General features: G+C 42.2%; 1 protein-coding gene across 3 annotated transcripts in view; it reads right to left on the minus strand.

Moving 5' to 3' along the window:
* Positions 1 to 26,127, minus strand: part of ATP8A2 (ATPase phospholipid transporting 8A2) — a 338,953-nt gene that overhangs the window by 99,576 nt on the left and 213,250 nt on the right. For all 3 annotated transcript variants that reach the window (XM_033051234.1, XM_033051235.1, XM_033051236.1), the window contains 5 exons: positions 10,282 to 10,356; positions 7,494 to 7,616; positions 6,392 to 6,470; positions 2,687 to 2,748; positions 2,311 to 2,367 (listed from right to left, as the gene is read on the minus strand). In XM_033051234.1, coding sequence (XP_032907125.1) covers positions 2,311 to 2,367; positions 2,687 to 2,748; positions 6,392 to 6,470; positions 7,494 to 7,616; positions 10,282 to 10,356 — 396 coding nt within the window. The remainder of the gene's footprint in view (positions 1 to 2,310; positions 2,368 to 2,686; positions 2,749 to 6,391; positions 6,471 to 7,493; positions 7,617 to 10,281; positions 10,357 to 26,127) is intronic.

Genomic DNA, 26,127 nt, shown 5'->3' on the forward strand with positions numbered 1-26,127 from the left:
TAGGACAGTTTTCGAGTGTTGCTGATCTTCACCCTTTCCAGCTGAGCAGACTTTGATCATTTTATGTTGTTTTTACCTTCTTCTCTTGTCCCAGTCATCTCATTATTTCAGGCTTATATCTGCCCAAACTGCTTCTCTGCCTTTAAGAGTTTCTGTGTTCTGGAAGAGCCCTCCTTGCCCTGTTTGAAAATGTTCCTTACACTCTCACCCCACCAACCTTTGCCCTGTTGACTCTCCACTGACATCTGCATTTACCCCTGGAGACTTCATGTGCAAAACCAGAAGCGAGGCCATCAGATGTGTTAAATGAATGACAGAAGACAAGAAATCAATGCCCTTGCTTAGAAACTAGACAGAGTGTGCGGCTCTCCCATGTGCCCTGCTTATCTGAAACAGTTCCTATAGTGTGGTAAAGCAGCGACGAGAAAAGATGAGTGTGTTTGGGAAAAAGTCCACTGCAGTGTTCCAGACAGGCCACACATAACATGAAGATGCTCCACCCAACTTCAATGTATGGATTTTATTGTGCATTATGTTGCCACTTTTATCACAGCCTTTCTTTCCACACTACCTCCTGGATATACCAAGCTCTCAAACACTTTGACTGTGTTATTTATTTAAAGATTTCTGCTGAAACCAGCATGTTTTCCCAAGTGGCAGTGTCCCTCTCACTCTCTAGAACAAATTGCCTGCAACCAATCCTCTTGATGATGGAGAAGAGGCTTAACTCAGTGTTGTAAATTTAATACTCTTCAAGCAACTTAAAGAGTCTCTGTGTGTTGATTCACTCACAGCTGAAACTATAACCAACATCGGATTTCAAGATGATGAGAGTCACCGTTTCAAGCAATGGGACAGGATTTAGAAGTATATATAGAAAAAAGTTGATTCTAAACACAACTGTTGTGTGAATAACAAAAATTTCTCTGTAAAATGCCAGTGTTATATAACTCCAAAATCTACTAAAAGTTATGGTATCTTTTAAAAAGAAGTTTAGAAATCACGGGATCATGACTATCCCCAAGTGTCTGAAAAGACACCCATAACCTGTCCAGGGAAGAGGAGAGAAGAGAAACCATCAAACAATTCACAACAAAACAGGATCTGAACAAGCTCACATGCCTTCAACGCTGACTTCGTTATATGCTTTTCTGATGCACAAGGGATTAATTTAAGGATTTTTGCATTTTAAAATGTTGATACACAACACAGAACTGATGCATAAGCAAGAGTAAAAAACACACAGATTTTATTTGCAGATGAGAGAATGGGGCCGAAAATATTAACATCTCCCTAATAATTAAATAACCCGTACAGATAGCATTTCATCTTTAAAATTCAGAACAAATGTCAGGTCATTGATCTTCACAATTCCTCTGGGAGGAATGAAATAAAGCATTTTACAACTAACAGAAGCAATGAGGTTAACAAGATCTAAGCCAAACCCTCCGAGAAACTGGTAGAATAAGAATATGTGTCCTCAAAACATCTTAAGTCTTGAGGGCAGAGTTTCTTTGTGTGTCATGAAAACTGGATTCCCATAAAGTATCTTACTGGTATGGAGAAAAAGGGATTCCATCAAAATTTTTAAAAATTAGTGTTTCAGAGGGGCTCAAGGAAAGGAGAGGAGAAAGGTGTTGAAGGTTCATCAACACAGGAGCTCACCACTCCCTGTCCCTCACACTCTTTGGAGCTCACTGCCCTGCTGGATTCTGTCACCTACCAGTAACAGAACACTTTTACTTGCCCATTTCAAGTAAAAAACTTAAGGAAGCAACAAACTATTTAACTATCATCCTTACTACACTAAGTGTCAAAAAAAACCCCAAATCAACAAAACAACTCAACCAATGTGAAGTCATCAGTAGTTCTTTTTACTCTGTTCAAAGATGTTTTCAAAGCCCAGTCATTTATCTGCGGGCAGACACCTTTCATTCTCTATTGCATTAATTTTGAAGGAGCTACAGAGCACAAAGGATAATTTTCTTCATGTATTTTCTTAAGCAATTGCAGTAGTATGCTGATTTAATGCAAAATTTTCCTCATTTTTAAGTAGAGATGTTGACAATACACTTTTAGTGTACTCTTCCCACTTCTGTCAGGCTGTGCTTTTTCGTCACAGATATCATGTGATCTATGAGTTCATTCGTCTCACATTCCATATTTAGGGAGTTTAGCAGTCCATCCTTATATTAAAGACCCAATTAAAACTCTGAAGTTCCAAATGATTTTTAGGACTTCTTATCTGTATTAATACTCATTAGGGAGGAAGGTGTGCTAATAAAATGAAATACACTGGAAAGAACTTACTCTAGTCCATGCAGTTGTTTCCAAGCCGGCTTTCAGACAAACAGTGACGACAACATACTGCAAGGAAAAGAAAACAAAAAACAACTGCATTACCAACACTCTCAAATTCCAAGGTGTTCATGGTCCTATCTCCCCTTTACACCTAAGAAGCTAAGAAGGAACTTGGCAGGGGATCAGGGAAGGACAGAGCAGAAGCTATTGTTGGTACATATCTGGGAAAAATTTTAAAAGGAAGAGCAAAAATCACACACACAGCATCAGATTGATTTTATTTCACTCACACACTTTCTTCAGGTTTACACCATTTTCTCGTGGTAAAAAAAAAGGCTGGAAAGAAATTCTACCATTCAAAAATTGCTAGGATACACAAACTTACAGTGTAAACTATGTTTCCAACAAATAAATAGTCAACTCCCTGTCCATTTGTGAATACTGCATCTGAAAGAAAATAAAGAAGATCACATTTGTTATCAGTTTATCAACAGAATGGACAAAAGAACAAGGAGATTTTCAGGAAAAAATAACTGGTCCCAAACTTTCCTTTTTGAACATCAAAAATCACTCTTAGAAGTTGTGAGGTAATGGCAATGCAGAAGTTGTGCTCAGTCACGGCTCAGACACAGTGCTCGGATAGAGCACACATCCATAGTCCTGGTTGCCAGAAACTGATCTAGCAAAAGGGGCAGTGTTCACCAGACCCTAACATTTAATTTGCCTGTAAGAGCTGAGGTATGTCACTGTCACTTTTTCTGTTGCTAATTGTCCTGTACTAATTGTCACTTCTAACAATACTTATTATTTGCACGCCTGTGATGAAAAAGCCGTAAAACAGCAGCTGACTTGTGATGAAAGAGCTGAATTAAGAAGAGCAGTGACAGTTTCATCGGTAAAGGACACATATAAACATGTACAATATCTCACTGGAGGTTAGTTCAATAACTGAGCATTATTCAGTCTCTGCCCTCCCATTCTCTATCAAGCATGCACAAGGGTTCACATTACATACATGTTAATCTATCATTTGAAAGTGCCAAGCTTGGCAATACTTCAAATGTCATTTAGTCTCTCTGCCCTGCTGAATCAAACTGGAACACCATGAAAACACATGGAACCACCACATGAATGCCAACTGAACTTGTACTCACAGGAGTTTTCAAGCATTACTCAAGCATGGTAAGTATTGCTGTTTTCACATGTTTTAAGACAACTGCTAGGGAAATACATGAATAGCAAAGACAAAAAGGTTTAAGATAAAACCTTGGACTCATTCCTAAACACATACTGCCTAGCACAGTGAGCTTCTACCATGATGATTCCTTAAGATTTAGCTTTCATATTCTCCAGATTCTGTACTGCATTAGTATATAACTCTGAACTTCATATGAAGTGTTAGCAAGTTCTCTTCACAGTTTAGTTAGACAAAAGAATTCTTTTCCAGCCTGAGAACCAAGGACACTGTTGCAAATTTAGGCCCAAAAAGTATAAACAACAGTGAATTGAGGAGAGTAATCTGGGAGGAAGGGACTTCATAACCTGAAGCAGTAATTGGACAATTAACCTCAATATGTAAATTGACCAAAATTTATAGAAGTGTGAAAATGTGAGATCCATTGTCCATCTTGGGTGTAGCCTCAGCTGGGCTCTTGTACTGCCCAAGGTGTGTCCTTTGAAGGCTTTTTACTAAATACCTACTTAATTCCTTCAACACTGTCTAAACTCTGTTCTAGGTAGCCTCTGAAGGCACAAATGACAGTAACATTTTGTTAGATTCATTTGACAAACTAGATCTGACATTCTTAAACAAAGGTTGTGTACTTCAGTAAATTTTTAAGCCTATAAAGAAGAGTTCCTGACACCCTGACCTCCATGATAAAGACCCTGTCTAGCTTACAGCAAACCCTTCCCCTATATATTTAGTCAGTACAACTAACCCAAGCTACGTACTTGTTTTGTTTTCCTTCTACCATGCTGCATGTGGCTGTCTCCAAAGAACTGACAAGCTCTGGATATTTTCCAGAAGTTGCTAGTTCTGTATCCGTTTTCTTCTCAACATTAACTACTAAGAAACAGCAACAGATAGACTGGTGACTAACAATGCAACTGGAGCTAAAGCCTGAGACAGCTGCATTAGGAATTGGCTTGGTTTCTAGCCACTGGAATCTTCCACAGCCCAGCTCCTCCCCAGTGGCTTCAGGCATTTACCACATCATTCAGGGACACAACCAAGATTTTACAGTCACCCTGCTCTTTCCCCTGGTGTCAATGAAAAACGTAAAGAGCACTAGGGAACTTAGTCTCCCCCATGCCAAATGAACCCTGTTGGTGCCAAAAGACTTAGTTTATTAAGAAAAAGGCATGCCTAAACACGTATCAGTTTTGCTAGAATAAGGTGACATGACATGGCCATGCTCTAGTATAACATCACAGTGAACATTTAAATAATTGAATAAATTTTCCTGTAAGTCTCAACTGTTTCAAAGTTATATATTTTAATGCAGCAGATTAATGTCTTTATTTTTCAGTGTTTTCCATGACCTTTCACTTTGGGAGGCTACACAGTCCTGAAAGGAATGATATTTGTGCTAATGAGAACAGCAGGATGCTCAGTGAACATTCATTTCTGAAGTTATACAAGTGCCCATTCATGGACTACAGGTACTTCACATTCTAAGGAACTCAAGAGGTTAAGAACCATCCCAGTGTGAATGGCACATTTTTGTCTCTGGCACTGAAATCCTTCTTGCACTTGGAAATGCAAAGAAACTTGAAAATTCAATATTCATTCCCCTCTGGAAAACAAACTAAGCAATCTATTCAAAGGAACTCAGAAAGTTACTCTTTGAGCTGGTATTTCAGTCTTTTAATTCTAATTGTTGAAATGAAAAGCACATTATCTTATTTAGGAACTAGAAAAACACCTATGGAAGACTATGTAATTTTAACCATAAACACTGCAGATGTCAACCTAAAATTTCTGCAGTTGAATTTCAAAGAGCTATTCAAGATGAATATTTGTCATAAAAATAGTGTAACAGAACAACAGAACTCCTCAAATCAAAACAAAAACCAATCAATCATGAAAGCCCCTCTCCCACAAAACAGAACCTTCTTTTAGTCCTCGTGCAGAGGAAAGGGAAGTCCCTTTCTTATGTGGTCCATCAGACAGCATGTGAAGTTCCCACTGAGGATATGATACTGACATTTTAATCAGCCGAGTAGAGAAACATGAACCTAACCCCCACAAGTATCTTTACTATCCTGCCTCTGACATGAACATTCATCTTCCCTCCCTTTTTATTTATTTCACTTCCTCCCCAACTAATCCATTCTGGAGCCAAGAAGGTTTTCTTAAAATCAGTGTTTTCCAGGAAAGAGTTTCATATGTGAAAAATTTATTATTTTAGTTAAATATTCTCTTTACCAGCCCTAAATTCTTCACCTGATCTAACCCTATTTCTTACCACAACCAATGAACAGATTTCCTATGGTTTATCCCACCCACACAACTATACTGGAAAGCTAGGTAGGAACCATATGGGATTTACTGGTCCCTGAAATACCATGTAGTTGCGTTATCCTAAAAAGTAAGACTTAATAAGCCTAATTTGTACACCAAAAAGTCTCATTTCCCCAGTATATCTGACTCTTGATCTGGTTTACTTCCATTCCAGCCAATTCTTTTGTGTGTTATGGAATGGGAGAGTTCCAGCAAGATATACAGCAAACAGTTCTAAGGTGGCTGCTGTAAGAACATTATTCAATCAAATGCTGAGATCTCAAAATACTACCATAAAAAAAGGCATTTTGTGAAACATCACTCAGTATTTGGGTAAGACTTCTTAGCAAAGCAGTAGTTTCATTTTTTCACCTATTAAAGTCACGACATGAACAATAATTATGTTAAATTAGAATAATTTCTGAAAGCCACTAGACAACCCGCCAAGCTCAGCAGCTAGAGACTATTGAACTGTCTGGCAGAATTATTTCTTGGGACTTGTCACGACCCCCCCCTTTCTGCAAACACACTGGTTCTGTAAGATTGAACATCAGTTACTGACGTAAGAAATAATGAAGCCCTTACCATGCTCCAGCACTTTCAGTGGAAACCAGAAAAGAATGATGGAATGGATAAGGGCATTGATGCAGTGACCCCAGAAAACCTGAGGGAAAACAAACCAAGCCATCAGTAAAGTCCAAAACTCTTGACCTCTCTCTAACTCCTAACAAACACTTCATTGTGTAGTTTAGAGACAGAAAATGTTTATCCTGAAGTGAAATACCTACACTTCTGCAGGATCCATTTTCTCCTACAATTTCTGCTCTTTCACAAAAAACCACTGGTCCAGTTCAATCATTTTATTCTACCAACTTGAAACATAATAGAAAAGTATGCTACAGTTAAGGATCTTTATTGAAATAAGGCAGACAGATTAAGTCCACTTTGTTTAATTACCTTAAAAAACAATTTTAAAAGAGTGATTCAGCATTATGAAATGTTCTATTTTCTTTTAACGGACAAATACTTTGTGCCCCACAGTCTTTAACTGGCAAATAATGCAATTTTGCACAAAGTAAAACTTTAAGTACTCTACAATTTCTCCTCCAAACAAAGAAATCATACAGCTTCCCTGATTCAGAAGTACATTTAGATGTGCTTATTATGGAAAAGACAGAATACCAAAGGCTGGCATTCTCCAGCATTTAAATAGCAAAATGGAGTAAAATGTGCTCTTCAAAACCCAGAAATCCAAATAAGACAATTCAAATTCTATTTTCTCAAAGAACTACTGAACACAGCTATACTAACTATGAAAAAGCACCCTATCAGAGAGTGTTATGACAACACATATGTTAAATAAATCCAGATGATGTCATCATGACTTATCAGTAGCTGTGAATTGAAAAATCATACTTTGATATGAATCTAACTTTGAATCAGAGTTTACAGATCTTTCAGGACCAGTTTCAGGTGAAGTCACAACAGAAAATCCTTATTTATAAACAAGAATGTTTTATATTTAAATTAAAAAAATCTCCTGGAAAGAACTGGAAGGCTGAACAATCACTATCAGTGGTTAGCACAAAGCAGTAGCAATATCAGGAAATAAGTTATTTTCTGACAAGGAAAATCTGGAATATAAAAATGCTTATGTTTTTTCTTAGATTAACAGAGTTTCCCTTACCCTTGTGTTGAAACCATCTGCATTTTGAGTGATTTTGTATAGCTGTGGAAATCTAAGCATGCTATCTTGAGTACATGATCGTTCAAAAATTCCCAGAGTAAAGGGTGGCAGTGCTGTGAAAATCTGCAAGGAAAGCAAATACTAATTGAAAGCAGTTCTTAGTTTCAAGTGTATCTCATATAATGTTTCCTTATCTAGACAAAAGCAAAACTTCCACAGATTTCAGTGAAGCCTTACTACTACCTAGCATATTGACATAATTTTCAACGGTCCAAACAAGTCCAAACATTAATTTCACCAATTTGTAACTCTCAAATCTTGACTTACAAACAAAAGAAACATGAAAGAAAATTCATATTATTAACCAATAAGCTTAAACCCAAGAAGTTAAGCATCATTAGTTTCTGATGTACCAGCTAATCCAGTGAGGGTCAGACATATCAGACTGCAAAGACAATGTATTTTTACAAAATAGCCTTGTGGGAGTAGCTTCCAATATAGCTGCAGTTGTAGCCATAATTAGATATGCAATGTGCTTAACCACTGCTAAGTTTACAGACAGAGTAAATGTGGAAATCACATTAAAAAAAAAATCTACTGAGTAACAAAGGCCATTCTGCATTATGGTACTTTGGGGATTCCCCTGGCAGCCATGAACTGATAGGAACAAATTAACTGCAGTGTGTGTCTGTGCTAAAGGCAGACGCTTGGATGGCCAAGCCTCGGAAGCCTTCCAAGACAGGCAGCAGGACACTGTGCCAGAAGCAGAGTAAATTAGCCTCCACTGACTTTAACATTGCTGCTCTTAAAGTGTTTCCAGGATCCGAGGCAGCTCATTTAAAGCTAGTTTGGGTATCCATGTTTCTTGTGGTCCACAGTGCAGGCACAGAGTCAAAGTAACACCAGGGTACAAGTCTGAACACTAAACTTCATTCACTTCCTTTTACATCAATAGTTTATATCAGAAACATCGCTTTTAGTCCTATACGTGCATCTATTTTTAACAGTTTGAGAAGTGTTCTTGAAGTTAAGAGTCAGGTTGGAGTTGTGAACTGTTTCTAGGGTGTGTACACATTTGAAGAAGGCTGGCTGTGATTCCCACCAGCAGCACGCTGGCAGCTGGGGAGCAGACAAAGAACAATGGGGAGGAACAGAGATGAGTGAGAATCAGTAATTACAACCCTGAGTCCAGTGGGAATTGCATGTCTTGTTCATGAAGTGATAAACCAGATGGCTAAAATGGCAGCAGGCTGAGGGTAGAGAACTGAAACTTAGAGCACTGGTCCAATATATTCCAAATACCATGTTCTCATACAGCTTTAATGTACTACCCCAGGTTTCTTGTGTTTATTGGGGCATTTACATTCTCATTTCAAGCAAATCTTCTAGTGGTTTTGATCACAAAGGCAAACCTCCAGTATGAAACCAGTGCAAAATCAGGAATTACAACGCCACTATGATTTCATACACTTCATATTTTAATAAGACTACTAATGAAAGAAAGGGTTAATCTGCACAGAAGAGAATGACTTAGCTAAAAGCACTTCAAAATCTAAGCCCTACAAATTGTGAAAGTCCCTAATATCCTACTAGCATTTGATTCTCCATTAGTCCACACAGCCACTGATAATTTTAGAAAATACTGACCTTGAAAAACAAGGTTTAGTTTCTGATTAAGAAGATGAGTTTTATCCAGAAGCTTTAGGTAGGGTAGATAGATTCATCAAGTGAGGTTTAAAGATAATAGATGCAAATATCTAAACATGAATGACAAAGACTGTAACAGTCAGGAAATTAGGGTGAAGGGAATCAAGGGAATGATAAATCCTTGAATAAGTATCTTCAAGTAAGAGTATGAAATCTTATGGAATATGGGGGCTTGTGCCATCATTTTTAAAATTAATGTGACAGAAGTTAAGTGGTTCCATTAATACTACTCAGTGATAATTTGCTGGTTTTTTCTGTATTAGCATATATTTGGAATGAGTTTTTTTTAAAGAAAAAAAAATTAAATTCCCTCCCTGCAAAGAGACTCTTCAAAACTAACAGCATCCTAACAGCTTATAAATGCAGGCACTGGGCCACGGGTTACATTGCAAAGGTAACACTGTCAAAAACACCAACACAGGTCTATGGTATGCTATGGAACTTGGTTTCAGAGATCCTTCAGACTTTCATCTATGTGATAGATTAAATAATATTACTGATTAAAGCAATAAAATCATATGACACCGTGTGGCACCCTGCAGTTTACGTCAAAAATCAGAAAGCTCTCCCAGACAGACACATCCTGCTCTTGTTTCAAGTGCAAAGTGCTGATGACACAGTGATGCGGCTTCTCTTTCTGTACCTAATGGAGCAGGAGTCAACCCAAAGCACCTGCATAACACTTCTCTCAGCATCTAGCTCTACAGGGTCTGAGAGAAAAAAATTCATCAAACCTCAGACATTAGGAGTATTTTGAGCATGAACTGTCACCAAAATATTCAGTACAAGACACTGAAAATGCTTTCAAAGAGGAAATAAAATTTTATCTAATACCTGCTGAGTTTTATGCAGGTTATATTAGGCTAAACATCTATTTTCAAGGTGTTCTCCAAAATTTTCATTTTGCAATAAAAGTGCAATTTAATTTTTTTTCCCTACCTCAGACTAGATTCAAAATGGCTTTTACAAATGAACTTACCTTTCCTGACATACATCTAGGACGGTTACCTGTGAAAAATGGGACACAACAAAGTAATATGGTAGTCCCAAGCACTATCAAGTCAAAACATGCAGCACTTACCACATTATACAGACCAATGCACCATCGCTCAAATAAGATCTGCCCAGAAAATCCATTAACGAAAGCAAACCAAAGCTGAAAAAGAGACAAGTTACAAAAAGTTTTAGATTACTCCTGCAGTACATGATTCCATCTACAGCAGAGAAGAAGGATGTGGAATACAGACCACAATCTGGAGACAGATGTTTGTCATGCCCTAAAAATAATTATCAGCAGTGCCAGGCAGTTATTTTCAAGTTCTACATTTTAAATACTGGCCAAGTACTCCCTGTTTAAAATAAAATACTCAGGCTGTGGAGAAATCTGCCGTATTTACATCATCACTCAAAAAAAATACATAGCATCAAATTACTACAAAGTCCTGATTGCTGCCAAATTAACATGCTTGAAGCCAGAAGCCAACCTCATTTCATTATGTTTGGTAAAGACCAGAATTTTCAAGACAACTGTGTTTTGATGGATGTTCTGCTTAAGTTGTGTTGCATGTTTACAGTCCCAGAATTACAATGATATCTACTTGTCAGTTACATGATCATGATTATAATTTTATTGTCTAAATGATGCAAGCACTAGTATTTAATAAACGACCTATTTAACAATCAAAATTGGAAGAGGTTGCAAAACAGGCTGCAGAGTTAACAACTTTAACAAGTTTACAAATACAACTGGGCAAGCCCTGAGCAACCTAGTTTACATTTAATATTCACCGTACTTTAAACAGAAGATTGGACTAGATGGATTTCAAGTTGCCTTCCAACCGAGGGGATTCTGTAAGGACACAATCCCAGGCAACAGCTTGAAGCTTCAGTGCATAGGTGAACTCTATTCAACATTTCCATAGATGCAGCTTCTTTGAGCCTATTAATCTTGCTTAAGCAACTTTCTGAAGCACAAACTGCTGTATTGGGTTGGAACAAAGTTTCTTAGTAGACACTGAAAGAAGCTTAGGAAACAATATAACAAAGAAGGAAAATAATTACCTTTTACCAAGTAAATTGGAAACTGGAAGAACAATAGTAGTTTAAGGGTGTCCTGAAACAGTTTGCATGTGAAACCATGACACTTATTAGATAACAGAAGATTTCTGAGAATTTCTGGCTGCAGTCCCTTTCAAAATCCACCATGCACACCATGTTACTTTGCTCAAAATTAATTCAATATTGCGTGTGAGAACACTCCCTCTAACCACGATTTCAACAAGTCCGTATTGCACTGGATGCAATATGTATTGCAGACCAGTCAAGTGATAACCATGCCCATTCCCTTCCCACTCTCTGAGAGCCCATGGCACATGGTATATTTTCTGACACTATTCTGTCATTGATTGGGCAGCAGTCTCCTACCAGCATCATTTATTCTCTGGCTTGCTTGTGCAGTATTAGTGGCCTAGCAGAACACCTCAGATAACAAGCAGTTAGCTGTACATCATCTGATCTCCTTCCCTGCTCCCAAAATGGATATAGAATAATCATGGAAAAACAAAACAAAAAAAACTCCAACAAAACAAGAAGAAAATAAGACTGCATCAAGACCTATCACAACATCCAAACAAGACTGGGACACGTACAGAGACAACTTCATGGAATATTAAAGTATTTACAAGATTGGAAAGAATAACAAATAGGTTCAAAAAACTATTCAGATAGGCACTGCTGCAAGACCTGAAATTCACTTGCTACACAAAAGGAAAAAGTGAAACCTTTTCACATGATACACGGTTGGCCTATGGAAATGTCTCCCAGATGATGCTGTGGATGCAAAAGGCAATTTGAAAAAAATTCAGAAGGAAAGCTGGAGACCATATGAGTCTGCCAGAAAACTACCACTGTTCACAAACCAGAGACCAGGTTAGTTGAACTCTTATTTCGTTACTTCTTACAGTTATTAAATCACCATTCTTGTTTGAAATTAACCATCAGTTCTAATGAACTCTCATTGTTCAAGTAAGAAACAGTTGTTCATCTATTTAAAATTACTTCCTGTAATTTTTTAAACCATCAGCTGCTCTTTCAAGTAGCAAGTTTTTATTTATTTCTCACTATATCACTCTGAAGTTTGCACTTTTCAATACCTGCTGCCCTTCTTGCAGCTTGTAGTTTATAAGTGCCCTTGTAAGCTTTCTTAAGGGCCAACAGTTTCATCATTCCTTTACCACTTAGCTGAAATACACCTGCCTAGTATAAACTGCAAAATATTTCTCAGGTTTCCTAAAAAAAAAGGGTTTTTTTCTTTCCCATTGCCAAACATGCATTCAATTAAAAGAGCCTTTAAGCATTCACCTCACCAGCTCTGTCCAGAAAATGACAGAAGACACACTCCACATCCCAGCTTTTTATCACCAGTTCTATTGTATTGATACTTTGAAGGAACAGTCTCTAAATCTCACTCTAAGGACCTAATTAGTGGCCCAAAGCAGCACACTGGCCAGTCACTCTCACCCTTGCAGTGTAACAGACAGTTTTGCACATCCGCCCTTCAAAAGAAATATATGAAACCTCTTTGGTACAAAGCCTGAGGTCCCAAAAAGAAACCACAGTTTTTTGGGGGTGTTCAAGTTAATAACTCGAGCGTTTCTTCTAGGAAGAATCTGAGCTTTAAAAAAGCATGCTCCCAGATATTTAGCAATAATGATCTAGGCATTTATCATCTCCAGGCTTGTTGCAATTAACTTCAATGATGAATGAGGGCAGCAATTCTAGAAACAATAAATAGCTCACAAATCAGAAGCCTATCTGGCTTAGTTGGCAACCTGACTGTGCTCTGCTCGGTTTTCTAGATCCCACTGGGCAAAGCAAACTTCAAAGGTTTGGTAGCAAATGATGAGGCCTTTTATAACTTTGGCTCGTGCTGCTTAGGAAACAACTGCTTTCTGAAACCATAGCTTCCCACAGCCAGTCCTCCAGCAACAGACATAGCTGATTATCCATCAAGAGGGTAAAACAAAGCAGCCAGACTTTCTGTAGCTAGCCCATGGCTAGAAGACAACCCCCAAACCAGGCAAATCTAACATCTTGGATTCTTCAATTCACATTTCCCAACAAAAATATTAGCAATAATGATGACAGAATCACATAAAAGTTGGGCAGAGCAGAGCTGTTAGGATGCCTTACAGAGCAGCAGACAGACTCTCAAAGTCCAAGTGAAAAACAACCACTCAACAGACCAATTCTTTCTACTCAAGATGTACTGCCCTGCCACAACTGCATGGTGCAGAATTCACTAAAGACCCTGCTAACATCACACAGGGATGAGTGAATCAATATAGGAGAATACTGAAATGGTTGTGTCTGACTGGAGTAAATGGGTATTCAGCTGTCACTGTCTTGAGTCTTCTGCAGCATCTTTCAACATCGAAAGAATTTTCCTCTGTAGAAAAGCTTGCTCCCTATTTCAAAGGCTGATATAATTTGGATAGACAAGAACTAATGCTTAAAAAGTTCAGTGTGTGGCCAATTGAAAAGTCCAATTTAAACTCTTTTTCTTTCAGCAGTATCCACACAGGTAAAAAATAGGAGTGAGGGCATTTCTAAACACAAGTCTTCATGCACCACAGGCTCCAAACAGAGTGCAAAAGCTATCACCATTATGATGCAATGAAAAGCAACAGCTATGCTTGTTTTTTCCACAGATTCACACTACCAAAGGCCAACTGACAGAAAGATTGTGGGATACTGTCTCATACTTCCTCAGTATCTTCATGTCAAGAGTAAATCAGATGCTCTGCATAAAATACACATTTATTTTGAATTTAACACAAGTCATAAACTGCCATGCATGGTTTAACGACCAGCTCTTTGTAGAGAGAGCATGGTATACCTTAAGGTCAGCAAAGGTAAAAAAACCCCAAACCATCCACCTTAATGTTCATGTTAACAAAATGTACTAAATATATTTGAAGTTGCAACAAGCCATGCTTGACTCAGACTCAGTAAGCTGGTAGGAAAACTTGCCAAGTCTGCCTGGCTTGCCAAGCTCCAGGGGTTTGCAGGGCTCAGCTCCAGTATTGCTATGAAAAAATGGACCCACAGTTATTAAACCTCTTTTCTGGCTGGAAAAAAGAAATCTTTTCACTTCAACTATTACCTAGCTGCCAAAAAAGCTGGAAAAGCTTATTTGTAACTCAGCTACAATATATATATTTTTTTCCAAGAAACAAGAGGTCCAATTTAAATGTAAAGAGATTCAGACCTAAGGCTGAAATCTGGGCAGATACATTGTTGTGTTTTATTATAGCAGATATTGCAAAGATGTGAAACCAGTAGGTACTGTGCAAAAAGAAACTGGAACATTACAAACTGAAAGCTAGCCCATGTTTCCTGCCTTGAAGTGTGGTTGCATTCTCAAAATAAGAAACCCCACTGCTGAAGCACTCAATGCCAGCTGTGATGTGGGCACTTTGCCACTAGAGAAAGGGGAGAGGGGAATAAATCAGAGGTCAGCAAAAGCCAACAGATGGTAATACTTGGTTAATATTGACTTCAGCTGCAGGCAAACTGAGGATCTCAAGGTAGTCCCTCACTGCCGTTTTGAGCTACACAGCACATCCACCTGCTCTAGAGTGTATTTTGAGAAAAGATCAAGTATTATTTTCAAAAAATATTCCCACTCAAGCAAGTTGGAAGGCGATTTTAATTGCATTATTGCTTCATGCATAATTACTGCAAAATTAATGCCTGAAATAGTAGGAACTAATTTATTTAAGTGCTCTAAGGCACTGGGATAGCAAATCATCTTTATTCTAAATGTGTATATTTATGAAGGCTTGATAATAGACAGCTTAACGAGTACTAGAAATGTTTTCCCAATTTTGCTAAAGGGCACAGAAAGCTAATGTAGTCAGGGTATCAACAATTGCCACAGGCACCAATTATAGCCAGACTGGATGCCTTTACTATTCAGAAATTAGTTAAATTCTCGAAATACCCTCTCTCAGCACACACACATTTTGCATGTTCTTACAAAACAGGCTCATTTGCAGTTTGCCCAATAAAGCAGGTTTGTGTGTCTCCCGTGCAGTTCATTAATAATGTATCCTGATTTAAGATCTCTCATTACAGATGTCTCTCTCAACACCAGTCTCTTATTCCTACCCAAATGCTCACAGCCTTAAAATAATCCCTTCATTAGAGAATGTACAGCACCAATTTTATAATGTAGGCAAAGTGTGTTAGTAATAAGATTTGACAGGGTAGGCATGGCTGTCTGAGACTCACTTCATTTGCTGAGGAATATTTCCCTTGCTCCTTTTATTCCCCTCAGTGTTTAATAATTCTTTGCTGAAAACAGATCGATATTTTACAACTGAAAAGAATTTGCTCTAGGCCTGTGCACTCCAAACAAGTGCCTATTCAAGGTTAAAAATCCTCTCCAGTCTTCTCTGCCAGTATTAACAATTATTTTCAAAGTTTCATGCTGCTTGTGTCTCATTAAAAAAACCCTATGCATTGACTGCAACACTTTGTCAAATAGATACTAGAGCAACCACTATAATAGAGGTTTCCTGGCTTTAAACACTAATTTATTAAATAAGCCTGAGCAGCTATTATAGCTCCTGTTCTATTTCTTCTATTACTGACTTCATATAGTTTATATTTCAACATACTAAAGAGCACAGATTTTGTCAGCTTTGTCTTTCACTGGTTACAAAGAGGCATATGCAAAAAATTTTACTCCTTTATAAAAATTGTTTTTGTGCTCTTCTTCTCTAACTGTTCAGCAGCTAACTTCCTCTAAAGTACAGATAACATTCAACAGGAGAGTCAGGCACAGAGCAGAATGGAAGGGGGAGAGGGCAAGAGGAGCCTCACCCCACACTTGGACTCACCATTTGTTGTGGGTTGGCGAGGTTTAGAAATTTTTCCCATTATTATGTTAAGCTAGCCGGGATGGCTCTCCTATTAGCCGTTAAGAGCTGGAGATAAAGGACTAGCTGAAGCAATGATGGCCCATTAGGGAAAGGTGGAGTCCTGCTTTTGTGTTCGGCAAGTAAGAGGACACTGGGGGTAGGAGAACTCTACAGCTCGCCGGCCGAACTCGAGGAGAGAGGTTCTTTTTTCTCCTGTTGGGATCAGGCTTCTTGGATTTGGACTGCTAAAGCTTCCTGCTTCCTCTGAACAACTGGGAACTGGGACGCCCACGGTGAGCAGAATTTCCTTCCTCACCCTTTTCTTCCACCTGGGGTGGTGAGGCCACCTGGACCCCTCCCCTGCCCCTGCAGCAGCTGCGACTAAGAAGCCGCCCGCCCTGGTCCATCGGAGAGCCATCGGTGACTGAAAAAGGGACTGGGACTGAATTCCATTCTGTTCTGTCACTGGTTTTTTTTTTCTTTCGTATAGCTGATGCTGTTTTTGTTTGTCTTATAAATATTTCAGTAAAGAACTGTTATTCCCAACCTATACCTTTTTTGTGCCTGCGAGTTCCTGAATTTCCTTTTCCTGGTAATACTGTCCCTTTAAACCGGGACAGATCTTGGCGCCCAACGTGGGGCACGAGGTTAAGGAATAACAGTTCTTCAGTTGCCTGAGATTGTTTTTTTTTTGTGTGTGCTAGCAACATGTGGTCCAGTTTAATCTGGTTTGGGCTGCACGTGTTCATACATGTATATCTCCCATTTGCAAACCCTTACATAAGCATGGGCCCTGTAACTAAGGCTACTGTGACTGTTATCGAACTTGCTTTATGGATTGATAAGGTGAGGAATTCATGGATTTTTAACTTCCTTTGGACGGCGGGTACATGGATTCAGGGATACCACACACTAAATGCATGTTTTTGGGATTACTTTAATAATGGCACCTACTGTGAGGGAATAACACCAGGGGAAATTTTCTCCCAACCCCTCACCCAAATTTTTGGGTCTACCCCACCAGTTTTTGAAGGGTTCAGATTTCCTCTGAATGCTAATGATATCGTACAGTGGCTGGTGTTACTGATAGGCTTGTCCTATTTAACATTAAGAGATAACGGGGGATTGAGCTGGATAACAACTCTGATACCTACTCCAGGAAATAGGGGTGCTGCCACAGAGCCTGACCCTGCCCCAGAGACTAGGGATGCGGCCACAGAGACTGACCCTGCCCCAGAGACTAGGGATGCTGCCACAGAGCCTGACCCTGCCCCAGAGACTAGGGATGCTGCCACAGAACCTGACCCTGCCCCAAAGACTAGGGATGCTGCCACAGAACCTGACCCTGCCCCAAAGACTAGGGATGCTGCCCCAGAGCCTGACCCTGCCCCACAGCCCACCTCAGAAAGAAACCACCCGGAGTGGGTGGGGCTTCTAGTGAAGCAGATGAGTGAGATGGGCCAGATGATGAAGGAGTACCTCTCCCCAGCTGGTGAGAAGCCCTGCCATAAAGGGGGAGAATCCAGTGATGCTGTAGTGGAACCCATAGGTGTTACATCTGCCCAGGGTCCAGGTGAATTGCAAGGGCACTCACAGCCAGCAGCAGTCGCCCCTGTAGAAACTAGGAAGTCTAAAATGAAAGCAAGGCACCTAGACAAAGAGGACCAGAGAGGAGGGCCCTCACAACCAGCAGGGGAGCCAGAGGTTGAAATCATCACTGAGTCCCTGTCTTATGAAAATCTCCGCAATCTGCGGAAAGATATTGCACGACGGGGCCGGGAGGCTTTGACAACTTGGTTACTTCGGGTCTGGGACCTTATGGGTACAGGTGTGCACTTGGATGGTACAGAGGCAAGGAATTTGGGATCCTTGTCCCAGGACTCAGGTGTGGACCAAATATTCGTAAGGGAGCCAGGCCCACTTCCCCTCTGGGAGCGGCTTTTAATGAGTGTAAGAGAGAGGTTTGTCAACAAAGAAAGAATGCAGGAGTACCATAATAGAACGCATTGGAAAACCGTTGAGGAAGGGATTCAACAGCTGAGAGAGGTGGCGGTACTGGAGGTACTCTTTGGGAGGGATGGACAGCATGACAATGACCCTGACAAGGTCAGGTGCACAGGTCACATGCTGTGGAACCTGGCAAACCGAGGGCCATCTCAATACACCACCTTCATTGCAATGATTAATGCTGATGAGCACCGAGAAACAGTGAGCTCTGTTGCTAACAAGCTTAGGGATTTTCACAGTATGATGAATGGCGTAGTGCAGGCCCAGGTTTCTTCCGTGGTCCAGGAGATGAGGGGGATGAGGGAGGAGATCAGGGAGGTGAGGGGGATGAGAGGTGACATAAGTGAGATGAGGGAGGAGATCAGGAAGAACAAGGCAGCACCAGTGCGAGCCTCATACCCCAAGGTTACAGCCCCACGCCCCCCAGCTAGTGGAAGAGGGTACACCCCACGAGCTGACCTATGGTTTTTCCTGCGTGACCATGGGGAAGACATGGGAAAATGGGATGGGAAACCCACTTCTGTCTTGGCAGCACGGGTGCGTCAACTCAGGGAGGGAAATGCTAACCGAGGGAGCTACACTAAAGTGAAGGTAGCCTCAACCTCCCATGACCAAGGTGCTGGGCATTACAGAAGGGAGGATGATCTGTCAGACCCACTTGAAGGAACCTCCACTATGTATGTTCAGGAAAGGAATAATAGCCAGGGCTAGAGGGGCCCTGCCTCTAGCCAGGGAGAGGCACGGGATAACAGAGTCTATTGGATGGTGTGGGTCCGATGGCCTGGCACATCAGAACCACAAGAATACAGGGTATTAGTTGATACTGGTTCACAATGCACTCTAATACCATCAGAACATGTGGGGGAAGAGCGTGTTTCCATTGTTGGGGTGACGGGGGGATCACAGGAATTGTCTTTGCTGGAAGCTGAGGTGAGCCTGACAGGGGAGGGGTGGCAGAAACATCCGATTGTAACTGGCCCAGAGGCACCGCCCATTCTAGGCATAGATTTTCTCAGGAGTGGCTACTACAAAGACCCAAAGGGATACAGATGGGCTTTTGGAATAGCTGCTGTAGTGGCAGAGGGCATTAAGCAGTTGAACACCTTGCCTGGACTGTCAGAAAACCCATCTGCAGTGGGACTCCTGAAGGTGGAAGAGCAACAAGTGCCAATTGCCACCTCAACAGTGCACCGCCGGCAGTACCGGACGAATCGAGATGCTGTGATCCCCATCCACAAGATGATCCGTGAGCTGGAGAGCCAAGGGGTGGTCAGCAAAACCCACTCACCCTTCAACAGCCCCATCTGGCCCGTGCGCAAGTCTGATGGAGAATGGAGATTGACTGTGGACTATCGTGCGTTGAACGAAGTGACTCCACCGCTGAGCGCTGCCGTGCCGGACATGCTGGAGCTCCAGTACGAGCTGGAGTCCAAGGCAGCAAGGTGGTATGCCACCATTGACATTGCCAACGCATTTTTCTCCATTCCTCTGGCAGCAGAGTGCAGGCCTCAGTTTGCCTTTACATGGAGGGGCGTGCAGTACACCTGGAATCGTCTGCCCCAGGGGTGGAAACACAGCCCCACCATCTGTCATGGACTGATCCAGGCTGCACTGGAAAAGGGTGAGGCTCCAGAACACTTGCAATACATCGATGACATCATTGTGTGGGGGAACACGGCAGTGGAGGTATTTGAGAAAGGAGAAAAGATCATACAGATTCTGCTGAGAGCCGGCTTTGCCATTAAAAAGAGCAAAGTCAAAGGACCTGCCCGAGAGATCCAGTTCCTGGGAGTAAAGTGGCAAGATGGACGGCGCCAGATCCCCACTGAGGTCATCAATAAGATCACCGCAATGTCTCCACCAACCAGCAAGAAGGAAACACAAGCTTTCCTAGGTGCCATAGGCTTTTGGAGAATGCACATTCCTGAGTACAGCCAGATTGTGAGCCCTCTCTACCTGGTCACCCGTAAGAAGAACGATTTCCACTGGGGTGCTGAGCAACAGCAAGCCTTTGCCCAGATCAAGCAGGAGATCGCTCATGCAGTGGCCCTTGGCCCAGTCAGGACGGGACCAGAGGTAAAGAATGTGCTTTATTCTGCAGCCGGGAACCATGGCTTGTCCTGGAGCCTTTGGCAGAAGGTGCCTGGGGAGACTCGAGGGCGACCTCTGGGATTCTGGAGCCGGAGCTACAGAGGGTCTGAAGCCAACTACACTCCCACAGAGAAGGAGATCTTGGCTGCCTATGAAGGAGTCCAAGCTGCCTCAGAGGTGATTGGGACGGAAGCACAACTCCTCCTGGCACCCCGACTACCAGTGCTGGGGTGGATGTTCAAAGGAAAGGTTCCCTCTACCCACCACGCCACCGACGCCACATGGAGCAAGTGGATTGCCCTCATCACGCAACGCGCCCGCATCGGAAACCCAAATCGCCCTGGGATTTTGGAGATAATTACGAACTGGCCAGAAGGTGAAAATTTTGGTCTCGCCGATGATGAGGAGCAAGAACAAGTGAGCCGCGCTGAGGAAGCCCCACCGTATAACCAACTGCCAGCAGATGAAACATGCTACGCTCTTTTCACCGATGGCTCCTGCCGCGTCGTGGGGATGAACCGGAAGTGGAAAGCAGCCGTATGGAGCCCCACACGACAGGTTGCACAAGCTACTGAAGGAGAAGGTGGATCAAGTCAATTTGCTGAACTCAAAGCTGTTCAGCTGGCCCTGGACATTGCTGAAAGAGAGAAGTGGCCAAAGCTCTACCTTTATACTGACTCGTGGATGGTAGCCAATGCTCTGTGGGGTTGGCTGGAAAGGTGGAAAAAGGCAAACTGGCAACGTAGGGGAAAACCAATCTGGGCTGCCGACGAGTGGAAAGACATTGCCACCCGGGTAGAGAAGCTACCTGTGAAAGTTCGTCACTGTGGATGCCCATGTCCCCAAGAGTCGGGCTAATGAGGAACACCAACACAACGAGCAGGTTGATCAGGCCTCAAAGATAGAGGTGTCACAAATAGACCTGGATTGGCAACACAAGGGAGAATTGTTCCTGGCTCGATGGGCCCATGACGCCTCAGGTCATCAGGGCAGAGATGCCACGTATAAGTGGGCACGAGACCGAGGGGTGGATCTAACCATGGACAGTATCTCTCAAGTCATCCATGACTGTGATACGTGCGCTGCCATCAAACAGGCCAAGCGAGTGAAGCCCCTCTGGTATGGCGGGCGTTGGTCCAAATATAAGTACGGGGAGGCCTGGCAGATTGACTACATCACACTGCCTCAGACCCGCCAAGGCAAGCGCTACGTGCTGACCATGGTGGAAGCCACCACCGGATGGTTGGAGACCTACCCTGTGCCTCATGCCACTGCTCGGAACACCATCCTGGGCCTTGAGAAACAGGTCCTTTGGAGGCATGGTACCCCTGAGAGAATTGAGTCAGACAACGGGACTCATTTCAAGAACAGCCTCATAAACAGCTGGGCTAGGGAACACGGCATTGAGTGGGTGTACCATATTCCCTACCATGCACCTGCAGCTGGGAAGGTCGAACGGTGCAATGGCCTGCTTAAAACCACCTTGAAGGCACTGGGTGGGGGGACTTTCAAGAACTGGGAAAGTAATCTACCAAAGGCCACATGGTTAGTGAATACCCGAGGTTCCACTAACCGAGCAGGCCCTGCCCAATCTGAGCTCTTGGGAACACCAGATGGGGATAAGGTTCCAGTGGTACACATGAGAGGTATGCTAGGGAAAACTGTTTGGGTGAACTCTGCCTCCAGCAAAGACAATCCTGTCCGTGGGGTGGTTTTTGCTCAAGGACCAGGTTGTACCTGGTGGGTGATGCAAAAGGATGGAGAAACCCGATGCATACCCCAAGGAGACCTTGTTCTGGGGTGAACTACCTATGATACTGTGTCTGTAACTGCATGTATGTATGTAATTTAAAGGTTCTAATTTAATGTAGTATGTTAGCATGGAAAAAATTTGGGGTGGATAATGTTGTGGGTTGGCGAGGTTTAGAAATTTTTCCCATTATTATGTTAAGCTAGCCGGGATGGCTCTCCTATTAGCCGTTAAGAGCTGGAGATAAAGGACTAGCTGAAGCAATGATGGCCCATTAGGGAAAGGTGGAGTCCTGCTTTTGTGTTCGGCAAGTAAGAGGACACTGGGGGTAGGAGAACTCTACAGCTCGCCGGCCGAACTCGAGGAGAGAGGTTCTTTTTCTCCTGTTGGGATCAGGCTTCTTGGATTTGGACTGCTAAAGCTTCCTGCTTCCTCTGAACAACTGGGAACTGGGACGCCCACGGTGAGCAGAATTTCCTTCCTCACCCTTTTCTTCCACCTGGGGTGGTGAGGCCACCTGGACCCCTCCCCTGCCCCTGCAGCAGCTGCGACTAAGAAGCCGCCCGCCCTGGTCCATCGGAGAGCCATCGGTGACTGAAAAAAGGGACTGGGACTGAATTCCATTCTGTTCTGTCACTGTTTTTTTTTCTTTCGTATAGCTGATGCTGTTTTTGTTTGTCTTATAAATATTTCAGTAAAGAACTGTTATTCCCAACCTATACCTTTTTTTGTGCCTGCGAGTTCCTGAATTTCCTTTTCCTGGTAATACTGTCCCTTTAAACCGGGACACCATTCTTTCCATTTCAGTAGTCAGAATAATTCTGAAGACTTGAAAATAAAGTAAGAATTAGTAAATATCTGGAGTTTTTTCCTCAGTGGTTCCCACTAGAGAACAATTATGCTGCTTATCCCAGTAGTTTTGAGTACTGTGGAAAGATACCACACCTGCAGATGACAATGCAGCATACAACAAAAGACCTTACCACTAAGACCTAAAAAGATTGCCTCTTCCAGCAATATTTGCCCCAAATACACTAATAAATGTAATTAAAAACATGACAAAACATAGCAGGCCATGCCAATGCCTTTGTTGGGTAGTGGTTTACTTTTATTTTTTGTTCCTGGAATTACATGAACATCTAATCAGTGTGCTAAATTATCATATTCATGTTTCTGTCACTGGTAAAATGAAGACATAGCCCACTAAAGCACATTTTTCAGAGCAGCAATATAATCTTTTTTTTTAATCTTATGAAATCACATAGAGAAAAAGTAGGCTATTTCTCCATCTCTTTTGGTGTGAAGGATTCCAGGGACTTAATATTTATCTAGCACACTAACTGCTGCAGAAGCAAGCCTATGATAATGTGATTAGAAATGGCCTGCCCTGCCAAAGTGCAGATGTACTTGTCAAAAGAAGTGGTTAAACTTAGCAGTTCTTCAGAATATTTCCCTTTTACAAATATAGATGGCTCTATTCCAACTTTATTCTTCGTCCTTACTTAAGTTTTCTGAAGAAAGCTGACTCTGCTACACTAGGATTTTCGTACATATATATGGGACACCCTTGAAGTCACAGGACTCACATGGTGACTTGTCAAAAAACAAGCTAAAGCCCAACATAGTTCAGAGTTTCAGCATATCTGCATGGCCAAAGGGGCCTAAACCCACAGCTAGAGCAAAGCCACCAGGACTGGTAATGCTGGGAATTACCAATCATTATCCTTCAAAGCAACCAGAGTGTCCTGCTCTGGCTGGGAGTCAGGCTGAGAGGAAACAAGGCAGGACCTTGCTGTCCACATCCTCCTCCCATCCCCAGCTTGGAGAGTGAGGAGGGCTCAGCTTCTTGGTTGGTAAGCTGGGAACATCCTGCCAAGCCACACTGTCTGCTGCCCAGCAATGGAAACGCGTGCCATCATGGACTCCCAGTGCCATCAGCCTTCTTTTACAAAGCAAACAACTGTAAAGAAAGGTTTCCACTGACATGGACTTTATCCTCATGCACACAACAGCAGTGACCACAGGGTTGGAGTCAATTCAGGTATGTTAGCATGTCTTTGGGGGGGTTGTTTGGTGGGTTTTTTGCCTCTTGGATTTACCTAATCAACTTCTTTAACTGCCCTTGAGTACTAGCACATCACTGTGGAACTGAGAAGTATAATATGACCATTAATAGCTTATAGTACCTCCACAGCATATAATCATGACAGACTGGTCTTGATACAAGTTTCACAACTATGTAATTGACCCATATCACACTCACAAAATAAGGACATGCTACTATGTGGTTTTAAATGATCTGCTGGCTTTTCTAAAGCTATGTGGTATCTTTAACCACCGATAACGTAATAGAAGTGCTTTGGATTTGTTATTCCTAATTTGTTCTCTAGTGTTGAAATAAACAAGTGAATAATAGAAGTTTAACTACAGTAATTTCACGATTACTAGCTGCACCATTTTGACCAAAATTTTGCTCCCACACTGGAAATGCAGCTTACACTCAGGGGCGGCTAATATGTGAATAATTTTCTGACATTTCCAACCCCGGAAGTGCAAACCGAGGTGCCAAGTCAAGCACCTGCCAGTAAAACCTGGCATTTACACGATTGTTACAAATTGGTTAATCTGTTGCACGGTGGGCGGAGCTGGGCTCAATGTAGGCAGCATGGGGTGGGGGGTGAGGCGGGGAAGCTCCCTCCTGCTGGCCCCGTGGCTCAGGGGGAGGCAGGGGCCTCCCGTCCCCAACTGCCGCCGCCGTGGGTGCCAGCGGGCTCCATCCCCGCCTCCCACCACTGCCACGGGTGCCAGCGGGCTCCGTGCCCCCCTGCCACTGTGGGGCAGCGCCGGGCCGGGGCGAGCGAGCCCAGCGGCGGTGGCGGCCAGCCCCTAGCGGCCTCGCCGAGTGACAGCGTCAAGCTGGGCCACCTGGCCCCGTTGGCAGCCCTGAGCCCTCACGGCCCGAGCCAAGCCAGTAAACCCCGCCATCTCACGATTCTGTTACTATTTGGCAACTTTGTTGCACGCGGGTCCTCACTGCAAACAACAGAGCGGCTTATAATTGGGTGCGGCTTGTGTATGGACAAAGAACGAAATGTTTGCCAACACCTGGCAATGTGGCTTATAGTCAGTGCAGCTTGTAATCATGAAATTACTGTATTTACACTGACAGGTGAGAAAATGTCAGCAGTTTCAGGTAACATATCCATCTGAAATTCTGCTGAGCACTTGGAGTCCGCTAAGAAAATATATGTCCAACAACAAGAAAAGCAGTATTTGAAATAGAAGATTAGGGAATTGTGTAAGAAAAGATGCTATGACTACAACCCAAGTAAGGGGAAGGGAAAGAAAGCACAGAAACGGCTACAAAAACCATCGACCAGTCTAGTACCAGATGCAGAACAGAAGGAAAGCCAACAAAACATACAGCACTCTGTGAGTGAAGCCTGATAATGAGTCAAAAGTGAGGCTAAACACACCAAGGTTCTTCACACTTGGGATGTGCACTACGGCTCACTGCAACCTGAATAAAACACATCACCACAGCATGTAACAACAAAATATTTCTGTACCTCTTATACCAGAGCAAAAACAGACAGAGGCCAGGAGCTATGACACACATCTAGCCCTAGAAATAAGCACAGAAAATGCAACATACACACCCACTATCCTGTATATTTGGGAAGGGGAGAGTGGAAACATAGTGAAGATTTTTATGAATGTAGAAGCATTAGTCCTTTAGCGGTAAAGGGTATTAGGAAGGAGTAGGATATTGAATTAGAGAAAGAAATGTATAGAAAGGCATAATTCATTAAGAAAATGGTACTACTTTTGCTCTTAGTATCTTTCATTTCATAGCATTGTGTAGCTGGCAGTTTCCATTTAACCTTTATGTAGCTTAATAGAGTTATCAATCCACACTCAAATTCATTTACACCTGCATATGATACAATGAGCAATAGGAGAAAAAGCAATTAAGAAATTAATATTCATTTATTGTAGTTAATATACAGTTGTGCATTCTTATTTCCTGGATATGAACCTATGCAATGCGTTAGGTAATCAAAAATATTTAAAAATTTCCAAGGACAAGATGCAATCCCAGTACTGACTGAGAGTGACCAAAACCGTGACTGTTACTATTCAGCTCCTATTT

The sequence above is a fragment of the Catharus ustulatus genome, chromosome 2, assembly GCF_009819885.2.
Source record: "Catharus ustulatus isolate bCatUst1 chromosome 2, bCatUst1.pri.v2, whole genome shotgun sequence".
NCBI lineage: Eukaryota > Metazoa > Chordata > Aves > Passeriformes > Turdidae > Catharus > Catharus ustulatus.